The sequence below is a fragment of the Colletotrichum acutatum genome (genome assembly GCF_030867785.1).
Source record: "Colletotrichum acutatum strain CBS 112980 chromosome Unknown BDZ83scaffold_22, whole genome shotgun sequence".
NCBI classification, from domain to species: domain Eukaryota; kingdom Fungi; phylum Ascomycota; class Sordariomycetes; order Glomerellales; family Glomerellaceae; genus Colletotrichum; species Colletotrichum acutatum.
Window position 1 is genome coordinate 48,134 of NW_026849016.1, and position 14,066 is coordinate 62,199.

Genomic DNA, 14,066 nt, shown 5'->3' on the forward strand with positions numbered 1-14,066 from the left:
TCTCGTGCAGCGGCCGCTGGTTCGTGGTGGTACGATTGTTTGTTGCCTTGAGGTGTCGAACTATTCGTACAAAGTGAATTATTCGAGGTCTCGTGAACGGAAAGGAGGAATGAGGAATTTGAGATAGTATTTCCGTACTCCGTGGCCGTCTCGTAGGTAATTACACGCCAACAAGTGGTGGAGAGAAGGAGGAACGGACAACGATGACAATAGAGGAAGGAAAGACGAGAGAGAGTACCTCAGAGTGTATGTACCTTACACAATGGCCCAAGGTAGAGGAAGGAACGGTACAGATACGTAGGTAGGCACGTAGGGAAGGATACAAACACAAAAGAAAGCAAGGCGGAAGGAGACTTGGGAGAGAGGCCAGACCAGGCCCAGACCAGCAACCACCAGCAACCAGGAAGCGACCAGAGAAACGACGACAAGCCGCAAAAGACCAGGATGGTAGGCCGCAGGATCATGGATGGGGGAGCGAGGAACACAACCGGGAAATGGGCACTGGGCAGACAGTCACTCAACTCAGTCAGTCAAAGTGAGTTGGTGGCCCGTGAGACGGGAGTTGATTGAGTGCAGGTGAACCGCGAAGCAAGGTACCGGTACGTGCTCCCCTGTTCATGTTCCTTCCGTCTGTCTCTCTGTCAGGTGGAAGATCAGGGACAGGGGACGCCAGGAATAAGGACAGGGAACCCGGCTGGGCATGGTTGGTCAATTGCACCTTACCTTACCTCACCTCACCTCAGTCTATCTTAGTGACTATTTGTACAGAGAGACGTTTGCCAACTTGGTATTTTTCTGCTATTCTAGGCCTATCAATGGGTTGTAAGAGTATTACCTTCATACAGCAAGATGCCTGTACAGGTAGCGAGGATGAACTTGAGATAGGTATTGTGCGAGGTATCCGTACTGGAGAGGACAATGTTGGATGGACAATGCTGACTGACCACAACCTGGAAGATGCAGGAGTAGGTGGTGCGCGTGGTTGCTTGGGTGGCCCAGTGCGCTAATCTCCCTTAGCAGCTGCTAAGATACCTACCTACCTACGAGAGGTACGTATCCTATTGGGCTGATGTGTTTTTGGCAAGAACCATCCATTGTCACCCCACTTTATCCATTTTCCAGCGTTGTGGCTGGTCCGGCCCAGCCATCCAGCACTACCTAGGTACCTAAGCCAGTATCTGTACTGAGCTGATGGTACGTATCCAGGAGAGTACCTAGGTACACCACGGATGCTCAGAAGGTACCCGTAGGTAAACCAAGCAGGGGTCAATAACGAGGGCAACGGGGAGGGGCCAGCCACTGGAGACTGCCCGCCCGTTGCTGTGATTTTTTTTTTTCTCTCTTTCGCTTGCGACCTGGACGTACCGCGCGCACGGTTAGAGCCCCGTAGTTCCAGTCTTGTGTTTGCAAGGGGGGCCACCACAGTAGATACGTACCTCGGTGTACATCCTCGTTGTACCCGGCCGAGTGTCATGGAACTGCGAAAGTCCAGGTGCGCCGCCTTTGCCCTCTGGGGGTTACCTCGATGAACCTGCCGACTGAGGTGTTGCTGCTTGTTACTTTCTACTGGCTGTCTCGCCTTCCAATTGGCATTCACGATGGCCGATTTGTGCGCTCCAGTATCGATGCCCGTCTTGTTGCTTTAACCTTGATTTCTGTCATATTCTCCCATCGCGGGCTGCTTTCTATCGCGGGTCTTTTTGATCCCGGATCCGAATTACAGACAGCCGCTGCACGGCGGAGACGTGACTAGATTGACTTGAAATGAGACCAAGCCGACCCAATGACCAGCCGCGAGAGCCTCGTAGAGTTACCACAGACTCACCACAACCGCACCATGTGACGAAATATGAGTCGCCCTACTTTGGCTTCATAGCTTGCCTGCACCCTTCGGCCGCGGCCAACGCAGCATGACGAGACAAACAGAAACGGGACGATAGCTTTCACAGCCTACGCGCATCATTGCCTTCTCTTCCCTTGCCCCCAGCGTCCATGCAGGGAGCGTTTCCCCTCGACGTGAGCCTCGAGCTCCAGCCTCCAGAGTCCAACCTCGCAGTGTCCGGCCCCGAGGCCTGGTGCACCAAGCTTCTTGTCGGAATCCCGATGCCCTCTTTGCCGTCATCGCCATGTCACCGCTTTGCCTTGCTCAGCATGCGGTTCGCCCCGTTTGCCGTCCGTACTCCGTACTGCGTCCCCGACTCTGTGCTGAGTATCGACGCAATGGCCAACGGCCCATACTTCGGAATCTTCGTCCCCCGGTTGATGTCATTTCCTGCAACCAACCTCCTGGATCCCGCCCGATATCAGTCCCAGAAGCGAAAAGAGGCGACTTCACAAGCGAGGCGGCGACAGACAAGGCCAGGACGCCAAACCCTAGCACCATTTCCAACCCCAGCCGGCATACGGAGTACGGAGTCCTGGGATTCCACAACCCATCACTGATCTGAGACTCAGAGTTGCCTGCTTTGCACTCCATCTTCCCGCTTGTGCCCATTTATTCTCTCCTCTCTCACCGTTCGCCTAGCTTCAAAGGCTCAGCACCGCGGCAAAGGCACCGGGTATCTCCCTGGCCCCTCCTCGCTCGTCTCCGGTGCTTGCCGCGGGCCGTCAAGTTGACGTTCTGGGATTATGGGATTGAACCGGACTGAAATTGAAACGACGCATCCGAGCATCAAGGACCTTATCCCTCGAACAACGTGACCCGTTGCACGTCCGAGTCCCAATCAATTCTCTACATGGCACGGATGCCTCAGAAATCCAGAATTGCTTCTCTACCCCACGACAACGTGCTTGCACCTCTACGGAGTAAGGATGCAGCTTCGCAACTTGGCCCATCCCTTTGGCCAGGGCGTTCACAGCATCGTCAAAGACACAGATGGCTCCAACCGATAGGTTCTCCGTCCCGCGATGGCTCTCAGATCAGTCCAATACGCTCGTTGCTCTCGGTCTCAATCTCGTAGAGGAGGGTAACGGGACAGATACAGAAACGGAAGCCACCCGATCAGATTGCACAGGAGACTGGCGTACTGCGTACGTCTGACGGATACGCTGTAGTCGCAAGCCACCCATTGTTGCTCTGCACCTGCATCTGCACTTGTTTCTCTGCAGACTGCATCACCCGTCGTGAATCCATTCGGCCCAATCACCGCCTTGCCTGGCCCCTGTCAGTCATGGAAACCCGCTTTACCAGCTGCGATTGGCAGGTCACTTCTGGTTCCTGAGACCGAAGCCTTAGAAGAAGACTGCCAGAACACACCGATTGTCCTCTTTTGGGTTGTGTGCACATGGAAAACCAAGCCCTGCTTGAGGACAGAACATGGGAAGGTTGGCCCGCATCTCGCGTCTGCAAGAGATGCTCATAGATCACACCGTTGAGCTTGCTCTTCGTTGGACTCTGTCTGTTATCCTCTCAACAACCGAGGCAAGGACCAGAGTGGAGGATGCGACATATCTGAATAACCTAGGCATCGTGTCGTGACGTCTCAAGTTCTCAACAGTCCGATAACTAGGGCAAAAAGGGACGTTAATTACCCCTCCATACCCTGGACGGCTGGCTGGAGTTCAGAACACAGCACGAACCCTCGTCGGCCATCTAAAATACTCGTGGCACCCATCACGAAGGAAAGGCCGAAAGAAGGGACGGAAATACCCCGCAGACGCACAGCAACGGGGTCACTTAGCAAACCTTTTCCCTGGTTTTCGGTCAATGACAAGTGCAGTTCAGTTGGCAACTTGACGCACTTTTGCAGCAAAGTCCACACCTCCCAAAGGTTACCTCCTATTCCAACTGCATCTGAAGGAATAGTTCGTTCAAAATTACCAAGGCCATGACGAAAGACGAGTCTCAAATGTGGTCTGCTTTGTTTGCCAAAGTTACAAATCACTGCTGGCGGCACTAGCTGGATGTCTTCCATCTTCGCCAACACGCCTGACACTAGACAGACAGTTGCAGGGATGACCGACGACGGTGGGAGGTTAGCCACGACGCGCTTCAACGAAGACGCCTGGAAGGTTGATCCATGATGCTGGACAACCATCACGAAAGAAAAAAAAATGGTGTTCTCGAACCCAGGCAGAAGATTCCAAGTCAACAAGCAAACACGCGTTGCGGTCGCAGACTCGCAGTTCAAGGAGATGACACTGTCGCGACAATCAAAGACGCGGCGTCCCCGCCCGCCGGGGTTCCTTCAATATCACACTGTTAAATGACCAGCGACCAGGATCGGAAATTGGTGCAGGGGCCAACGGCGACAGCCACAGAGTCCCCGCCAGGGCATTTTGGCAACGTCTCTGTTGTGTACTCTATATCTGGCTGCAAAATGAAAGTCCCTCTTCTCTCCTTCTTCTGCGTAATAGTCCTGGCCGATAGAGGCTTGGGTCTGGCCCAGATCAAGTAAAGAAGACAGCTGCGAAACGCCATCAATGATTGAGCATCGAGCCAGTAGGATGAGACATGGGAGATAAAGTTGACTTTTCGCAAACGCCCGCCGCAAGGCACCAAAGGGGCGAAGGCAGCACGCCACTCGATGCTGGAAAGCATACGGATACGTCCGCCATCAACACCTACCTGACGACCGACAGTGTACTCATCGGGACTACCTACCCAGCGGACAGGCTTCAAACTTGTCGGCCCCGATGCGTCTTCCATGGCTTATTTTAGCAGTCTCCATAAGCCGTTTCGTGGCTCAGTCTAGACGTGCAAATTGAAGGGAGCTAACGGCGCCGCTCGCGGCACCAGAGGCTTGTGCCCTAGCAACAACAACGAGAAAACGAGGACGAAAAAGACAGCGGCCGTATTCTCAAGCGCGCTTTCGACTTCAGGGACGAGGCCAAGATGGGCCTTGTAGTCTACAACCCCTCATAGACCTCCATTTAGGAAATGTTCCGTTGCAAGCAAGTATCAGAACTCAATGGCATGATCGGATGCCGTGTTACAGTATCTTTCCGGTGTCAAACCCATTGGGCCTATCCCTCATCTCCAACAGGAGTGAGGAGAACAAGCAAACAACACCAAGATAGTCACCAAAAGTCAAACCAACGAGGCGATCCAACGAGAAGGCGGCTGGTCAGCTGATCACGCCGTCATGCTGAACATGTTACACCCGGTTTCCGGTGGATCGTAAAATGCAGTCTTCAGCTCTGTTTTTCTTCTTCTTCTTCTTCTTCTTCTTCTTCTTCTTCTTCTTCTTCTTCTTCTTCCTCCAGCTTCTGGTCTCGAGGGGAGGCTCGGACAAGCCGTGCTAGATCGTTTGTTAGTGACTCGCGGTAGAGCAGCTTTGTACTGCTGATCTCAATGCCCAACGCCCAACTTTGGGAACGAAACACTACGCCAGTGCGACTCCACGGGTTCGAAAAACGGAGTCCAGGCAATCGCACACGGCTATGCCTGTATGATCCTGAGTAGTGAGGATCTGTACTGATACATACCGGTATTCTACAGCATGCGGGCCCAGAGCGTTGGAACCCGCATTTCTAGTGATCCTATTTAGGTACTGTGGCTCCCGGGTTACTGGTCCGGATGTCTTCCAGCTGCGATTTTACGAGTCAAGCATCGACAGGCTACATACAGCACCGATGGAGAACAGTGACTTCTAGTTCGGCTGATCTTTGGGCTGCGTCTTTTCGGCAGTCATCTTTGCTCGGCCGAATCAGTTCACCACGCGTATCTGGCCCAGGTAGGCCTGATCCGGCAGTATTCAGACATGAAGATACGAGTTCATCGCCATGTCTGCGAAAAAAAAAGAATGGACCATTTGGCAAACTGTCTGTGATCTGCAACGGAGAAAGGCAGATAACCTCACTAATAACCTTAGTGACCCTCCCATCGCTCATACCATCTCTTGGCCGTCACATCTCAAGTGTGTCCTGGCCGCCGTGCCCGGCTTGCAGATCCGGAGTTCCGCGGCTTCCAACGCCATGCCTACTGCGTAGATGTCGTTGCCAGGCCAGAAAGAATCATGACTAACACCATTCACAAGCCACACTGTCCACGCCATGGGGAAGCAATGCATAGACAGTTCGGCACTCTCTCGCGTTTGCTTTCTCAACCCGCGTGGCCTGGATGAGGATGAAGGGTTCGGGCACCACCAGGACATGCCTTGGAGGCCTGTGAAAAGGCATAATCCATCATAATCAACCACCTTGTTACTTTGAGAACCGGCTGGTCTTCGAGGATGAACCCCCACTCCAGGGTCTCGGCATTGACCAATGACTCTCTTCCGGGGGCCTGACACCATCATGCCGTCCGCCCTCTGGATTTTTAGCATCACCATCATCGTACTATGCCGCCGCAAACCCCTTCAGTCATACAACTGGCACATATTGGCCCCCTTTCACCCTAGGAAATCGGGCCAAGGACCTGTTCGATTATCTGCACGTTGCAAACGAGTGTCACCCCATCTCGATTCTCCCGGCAAGCAATCGTCCGAGAGCAAATCATCCGGTCCTCGCCCTCCACGGTGGGAAACGTAACAAACCCTCTCCGAGGCCACCGAGTGCGCGATGCTTGTCATTGCTTGCTTGTCCAAAAATCAGCTATGACCAGCTTTAACCACCGGCACCGGGCGACCCTGTCAAGCCTCTTCGGATCTCGACGAGCTCGAGACTCCGCCAACCCAGCTTCTTGGGTTGGCCCCTGGTCTTTCCTGTGAACAGTGCCTCTCTCCATCAGCAATGCCAAAAACCTTTTCCAGGTCGGTGCCACACATGCTCCGTAGTAGTAGCAAAGAAATTGTTTTGCTCCACTGAACGCTATCAACAATTGCAGCACGCACCATCGCAGGTGCACAGCGTTGTGTCGGCGCGTCGGCGTGGCGACGCTGCGACCAGACCACAAACGATATCCTCACCGCGTTTGTCACCACTTCAGTTGTTCTCGAACACGAGTTATCCGTACAGACGTACCTCGGCCAGTGTCCGGTTCAACAAGCGCGGCAATATATTCTTCCAGTATCCTTTGGGCTTCAGCGACGTTGCTTGCGATGGCATATCAAGGACATATAGGACATATAGGGCCCCCCGCGAGTATCCCGCTGAGTGGTTGCAGTAGACGCAACACCCGCCCTCTCGTTCGCCATGGTTCTGGGGGGGTTTACCAAGTGTCAACGGGCCGCGGGGTAATAGCAGGTGTATGCGACGGTGCAACCTCGCCCGTCACACCGTCTTTCGTTATCTCGTCACTTTGTCAAACAGACGACGCGATTAAGCATTGTCAAGATCTTATTGAACATGTGCTGATAGACCTCATCGTACCTTGGAGGTTCGAGATCCACCAGCACGGCGAGTGTTGCAACCCATGGGCAGAAAAGTGGCGTGCAGTTCGCCCAGTTCTCCCTCTCCTCCCCTCCCCTGCCTGGGCTGGCTGGTCCTGGGGTTGCAGTGGCAGTGGACTGGCACACCAAGAATTGCCAAGACAAGGAAGTGAATAGAGGCCCAGCCGACCACGCGAGCTGAGGCATGGGGGATGCGTCAATCTGCCGCCGTGGGATTGATTGAGGGTATATGCTAATGCCCATGGCCCGCGGCTTTTTTTTCCCTGCCTTGCTGCCCATGAGTTAATAAGCTGGCTGGTTCTATACTATAGACCCGCCTCCATGAACTCAAAACAAGAATAACGGTCAAATAGCGGGCGACTGGTGATGCGAGAGACTGGAGTGGATGCGCTTTGAAGTTATGTTCGGCAGATCGTCCTATTAAGGCCATGGGCATCTACAGCCTGGCGAGTCTCCTTCGTAATACGCGAGAGACCAGGCCGCAAGCGATGTGATGTGATGGCGGGAGGTCACCAGTCTCAATCCACCCGCTTTCCCTCCCGCTTTGACAGCGGCCCTCTCTGTTCCCACCGTCCGTCCGCCTTGACTTGTCTCAACCGCCTGCTCATTGCAGGTATTTACCGGCATCACATATGCAAAGTAGATATTGCAGGCGTGTTCGACGGTGACCTGGAACCCGCCAGAGGCCCCACTAAGCACTATAATTACTTACCTTACTTTTGTCCTGGATTACATGCAAGTCTTTTCGAAAAGAGACAAGATGGATTGCTGGATGGAGACGTGCCAGAGAAAGAGGAGTTTTTAAAGAGGGTGAAAAAAATAAGAGGGGCGCGCTTCTGCAAACTGCACGAGTGGAATTAAGGTTGAGTCTATTGCGAAGAGGTATTAGGCGCGCCTCGCGGGCAGCCCCGTTGTCTTTCTGTCTTGCAGCTTCACCGCCATTGTCTCAGAGTCACGTTGGACAGAACCGATACAGTAGTGTAGCAAAGGAGGAAACATACTCCATCATCCCACTGCGGAGCTGTTTCCTTCCTCTCTTTTGTCATTCGCTGCGTCGTCTGAGCAAGTTTAAACGTCACAGGTATTACACAGCTCTTCTGCAGATCCCGATTGGGAAGGCCAGAGAGACAGCTTCCCCAAGGCGGAGTCACTACTATGTAGAGGTAAGTTGCAGACTGCATCTGGTCTGGATTGAGATGTGATCGGCGAGGAGATGCAGGTTAGGCCAGTCAAAGGTTTTGGTTCTACCTGGATAGTTAGAGCGAGTATTGATCACCTTGCCTTAGTTTATGGATGCGTGATGTGCAGAATTACTGTTTTGGGGGGGAAGGTTGTGGGGTTTAACTGCCGAAGTATTGGCGGGAGCCTCCGATGGGGAGCGGGATGTTGTCCGTGAGGTGGTTGAGTGAGGTCTAGACTTTTGAGGTGCGTTGGGTTTTGACGTCGCGGTGGTTGACATGTGTGTGAGTTGTCGAGATCGTCTGGTTGGTTTCCTCTTGTGAAGTGCGTGTTCCTGTCGTGTAGTTGATCGTCGGGATGTGTGCTCCGGTCTCGAGGCGGCTGTTCTTCAGAATGTTGTCGTCAACTTGTCGTGTCCAATGGCTATTAAACAGCTTCGTTGATATGCCTGGATCGCTCACAGCTAGGATGCATCTCTTCAGCGACCGATAGTTGGTCTCGACTGTAACATCTCTCCTATCCTAAATTTGCGTTATCGTTTTGGGACGTTCATGAGGTGAGGCTTGGTCCTCAGTCCTTCTCGAGCTGGCCTTCCATGGAGGTTCCGGTTCTTTTAAACTCGTAGTTACATGCTGTCTCGCACTTATCGTAATCCGTCAGGAAGGAAGTGATCTTCCAACGACTGCAGTAACAACACTTATGATGATAGATGTTAGGCTCGTCACCATTCTTGGAAGTTTGGCGAGGTCAGCCAGGACTGGAGGCTAACAGTACGGATGGGCTTCTTTATGGTAGTGACTTAAGTAAGTGTGTTCAGCACGAAAAAGGCACCGAAAAGCTCTTGATTGTCTTCAGGCAGGCCCCTGTGGAGATGCTGTTTCCTTAGATTACGAGTGAGTGTTAAGATGCTGCTCTTCAATGAATTCCAATTAAATCCTAATCAATAAGAAGCACATCAAATCAAAGGACTATTTTACACTTGACACCAACGCACCAAAACCAAGTCTCGAGCCTTGTAGTCCACTCCAGAGGATGGATCGTGACTGACCACTCTTCGCCAGTAACACTGCCCGTCTATCCCATCCGTAGACTCTGTTTCCGGATCCCTTGTTATAGCGTCTTCCAGGCTCGAACCACCCCTATAATGTTCCCGATGCCTTTAGTCTATCCTCAACTTCCAATTGTTCACCATAACCGAAGAAAAAGTCTTCCAGCTTTTCTTCCCAATTTCTCGGAAAGCCTTTCAACTTCATCCACAGGTCATCGTCAGCAGTCGTCCAGTCCCGATAGTCTCTCAGCATGTTCGACGCAACCACATGCCCTTCCTGCTCCGCAAATCTGATTGCCCGCATGTATTGTAAACGGCCTCTCCCGCCCGTGTCAGCTCCCTCACTCAAGAGTAGCTGAACCATATCTAACCTCCCATGTTCGGCCGCACCTTCTAAAGCGGTTCCACCGCCCTTTTCTGCACGTGGTGCGTTGACGTCGGCCCCCCTTTCGATTAACATCTTTGCAGTCCCGACCCTTCCTTTGATGGCTGCTAGCTGTAGAGCTGTTGCACCGCATTTCCTCGCTGCTGGTGCGTTGATCTCGGCGCCTGCTCTGAGGAGCAAATCGATCATGCTGAGGTTTTGGCTTTCTACAGCTTGCTGCAGGAAGCTTTTCCCAAACCATTCGCCTACATAAATTGAACTGTTGACGTCTATCCCTGCATCCAGAAGAGCCTTCACTACTTCCAAATTCCCCTCCCGCATGGCAATACGCAAAGATTTCAACGAATCATGTTGTTTTGCGGAAAGTCGAAGTTGAAGAATATCCTCGCTTTTGAGATTGATGGAGAGAGTTATTGCATCAGTTTGACCACAGTGTCCGATTGCCTGAAGTTCTGACTCCCATCTTGATGACTGAAGTATGACCGAGAGCGGTTGAGTGACCAAACAGTGATCGTCGTGCCAAAAAGGCAGTTCTCGCTCTCTGCTCTTCCACATACTCAAATATTTGTCTATCGAAGTGCGGTAGTATGATGAGTTGTCATTTCTCGTCAGGGGGAAAAGGGCTCCAAGTTCTGCTTTGAATTCACCGCAAACAACTCTCAGCACGTGCTTTTCGGCGCTCCAAGTAGCAAGATATACGGCCGTTCTCTCCAAATTCGACATACTTTCAGATTGATGACGATTTTTTAGAAGTCTCTGAAGCCATGTCGTGCTGTTGTGCTCTAGTGCGAAGATAATAGCGGCACAAAGGGCGCCGCCACTGTATGCTTCTGGATTGCTCTTGAACACGTACTGCACCATATTTTCAGATCCTGAGAGAAATGCCATTTCCAGTGGTGACATGGCGCCTTTCCACTGGAAGATGTCATGAGATCCAATTCGAAGAATTTCTTCGACAAGGCTCCAGTCGCCTAGTAGCATCGCCAATTGGACCTCGCCCCCCATCAGAATAGCACCAGCGCTCAAGAGTTCGAATGCCAAAGACACACGTCTGGGTTTGTAGTCGTCTGTATGCCCGCGCATAAAATGACTCTTGTAAGATAATGATAGCACGGCATGCAGCGTTGTCTTGTTGTCACAACTGAGCCAGTTGACGTTGGCCTTGTCTTTCAACACAACCTTGATAAGGTCTAAAGTGCTGTCGCTGAGTGCGCCGTAATATGCAGCCCATTCGGGCAATCTGGCCCCATTTTGAGCAAGGTATCTATATTCTGCGTTATTCCAGTCGTCTCTTAGGATCGCAGCCCCTGCAGGGTTTATAGAAAAATCTCCCAAATACTCAAGATACCTATAGAAAAGACCAAATTGCGAGTGCCCGCACTTCCGAGAGTTGCAATTGACATCGAAGGTCCTGTTGAGATCAGCCCCATGTCGATGTAGCAGCTTGACGATATCCACGTGGCCACGGGATGCTGCAACAATCATAGGAGACGGACACTCGTTCAATAGGTCTGGCCCGTCGACCAATGAGCCATGATTGAGAAGCCATCTGCAGACACTGTGAATCCCAGAAGCTGCTGCCATATGCAGTGCAGTAATTCCTTTGCTCTCAGCAACAACCACATTGTAGCCAATTTTGTAGAGAAAATAGAGAACCGCAAGGTGACCATTTGACGCAGCATTTAGGACCACATCAATCTCGATGAAGTCTGCCAGCGGCACGTGCGGGTATGCTGACTGCGCACGCTTGAGTAGATAGTCAATGATTACCAGTGCCTTTTTCTCTTCGTTGATGGTGGCTGCGAAACCGAGTACGCTGACTTTCCTGAAGAAACCAGTGGCATCAGGTGAAGTGTACAGAACATTGGCCCCACGTTGAATAAGTATGTCAACCAGACACACAGTACCATGACTCACGACTTCCATCAAAGCGGAAGGCCCAACGTCGTCCTTTTCCTCGTTCAGGGAAAGACCGGAAGCTACAAGGCGCTTGAAAACTTCAATCATCTTAGGGTCGAGGTTATCTTTGTCGTCGAGTAAGAAAAAATGCTCGAAGTCGCTTAGAACGTCTCTAAGTCCAAAGTACGGGATTTTTGGGTCGGCACCAGCATCAAGTATCTCAAGAGCGAGTTCCGAGTCACCCATATTCACTGCCAGCTCCAGTGGTGTGTATGTTCCGTCGCTCTCCCGGATTGGCGTATTTGGAGATTGGCCCAAGGACAACAGCCACGATATGACCTTCTTGGCTTTTGCCAGTTCGGAACTGTATTCAAAATCGTTGTAAATGCGATACATTGTCGCGAGTGTATTCTGGAAAACTTTCTCGACAAATGCGTTAATTGTTGGACATGATGTCTTCCCACTCGTCAGTTTCCAATTCATCATGTTGGAATTATTGAGCACATCCAGAATCCAAGACAATTGGGTAAGCTGGAAATCATTCCAGAAACCTTCCATATTGTTCGAGATCCGATAAATAAGGAGTTTACAGTATTCGGGTATTGTCGTTTGACTCTGGGCTTTGAGTAGAGAGTGTGCGAGACTCTCATTCTCCCGCTCTTTTGCCTCAGGCATTATCGAATCGAGTTGTTTGGCAAGGAGAGAGACGTTCGGATTGTCACTCAATTGCTGCAATTCCAGGATTCGCCACATGTGGAAATTTGTCTGAATATTCGATAGACTGGTGCCAGTCCCAGGTTTCAAGCACGCCTCGAAAGCTTGAAACATTATGAGAAGTCTTAGCGAGATGACCATAAAACATTTCTCATGTGACTTCTTACATTCTGGAAAGTCGGCCCGAAATCGTAGCCAAGGAAGGCTTTTCGGCCATGAGGACTGGACATGAAGTGGTGCTGGTGTACAGACCGAGATGTTGAACTCTTGAGGTGTTCGGGGACTCGCAGGCCCTACAAGTACAAGTAATGAGTAGGTATATGAGCAGCAAGTGGCACAAATTGTTACCTTGCTGATATTTCACCAGAGAAGTTGTCTGATATCGGCGTCTCTCCTTTCTGACCTTGGCTGGCGCAATGACTTTGCCATCATAGATGACCTCACTGAGTTTACCCTGCTTCTCCCGCTTTGAAAGGCGGCCATCGACGAATTGCCACAATATTTCGGTCTTATTCTTTGGAATTCTCCTACGGAGACCCCACATCTTCAGCTTGTACTCAAGCTGCGATTTCCTAAGACGTGCAATTAATGTGAGAAGCTGAAGATGGAGAGACCACTGTGTTGACTTACGTTACGGGGAAATCGTCTTCTTCGAGTTTTCGCATAATCTCGCTGAATGAAGCCGACTCGTCCAGGAACATGCGCTGGATTGTAGCTCGATGCTGGAGCCACTCTTCGTCCGAATGACGCTTCCGAGAGGATGCCATTATGGTAACAAGCTGAGATTTGTTGCTTAATTTGATATCGGCAAATACTGGTCTCTTGACTGTCAGTAAGTTCTGTTGGAAATCTCATCGCGGATGGAGCAGGTGATTTAAGGAAGGGAAGTAAGGCGTGGGAGACGGAGTCTTGTCATGCAGCTTGGGATGACTGCGCCATGGGGGTCTCATCATAATTGGTGGAAGCCGATATCTGAAAAGCGCTTGAAGCTGGCAGCCTCAACAGGGTGTCATTGGCCAGAGCCGAAGTCTGAAAGCCCATCATTGGTGTGTGTTCACCAACCGGTCCGCATTGTGCATATGCATCCGACGTGGACGTGGCCCCCGTAACAAGAATCTGAAGCAATTGGCTGGAGCCAATGTCTGAACACGGTCCCGCAGCTTCATGTTACACATGGAATAAATCGTGGCAGTGGAAAGCCTTACGTCTATTAAAGAGGATATCATTCAGATTAACTCATTGGCCCAAACCAAAGTCTGAAAACATGGTGCTTGTAGTTGGATACGCCTGGTATGCACAAGCTCTCCGACGACATACGAAAGTCTCAAAACTCCAAAGAACTATGGTATTCTATTCGTCGGCACCAGAGTCTGAAAGTCTAGCTCAGTCAAAGTGCCAGGGCTGCATTCTACCTTAAATGTAGATCAAGGAACGAAGATATCATGACCCATGATTTCGAACATAAGAAGACGCCGTAGGGAGAGCTCAACGACGTCCTTCACATACTGTCTGAGACTATTCTACCTCTATACATTTCGTACCCAGCCATTGATCTGGCACAAGCTTTTCT

At 51.3% G+C, this 14,066-nt stretch overlaps 1 protein-coding gene across 1 annotated transcript; it reads right to left on the reverse strand.

The window, feature by feature from the left end:
• Positions 1-9,356: 9,356 nt before the first annotated feature.
• Positions 9,357-13,380, reverse strand: BDZ83DRAFT_611679 (uncharacterized protein). Its single transcript, XM_060507672.1, has 4 exons — positions 13,127-13,380; positions 12,845-13,068; positions 12,664-12,789; positions 9,357-12,600 (listed from the first exon to the last, which is right to left on the reverse strand). Exons 1-4 carry the CDS (start codon positions 13,261-13,263, stop codon positions 9,590-9,592), a joined length of 3,498 nt encoding a protein of 1,165 aa, XP_060367729.1. The 5' UTR covers positions 13,264-13,380; the 3' UTR covers positions 9,357-9,589.
• Positions 13,381-14,066: the final 686 nt, after the last annotated feature.

Bases quoted from the DNA above. Each gene is read 5' to 3' on its own strand.
- BDZ83DRAFT_611679 (XM_060507672.1), bottom strand. From the start codon at position 13,263: ATGGCATCCTCTCGGAAGCGTCATTCGGACGAAGAGTGGCTCCAGCAT. The intron at 13,069-13,126 runs GTAAGTCAACAC...TGCACGTCTTAG, and splicing joins GAAGACGATTTCCCCGTAAC to GAAATCGCAGCTTGAGTACA. The intron at 12,601-12,663 runs GTAAGAAGTCAC...TAATGTTTCAAG, and splicing joins TCGGGCCGACTTTCCAGAAT to CTTTCGAGGCGTGCTTGAAA.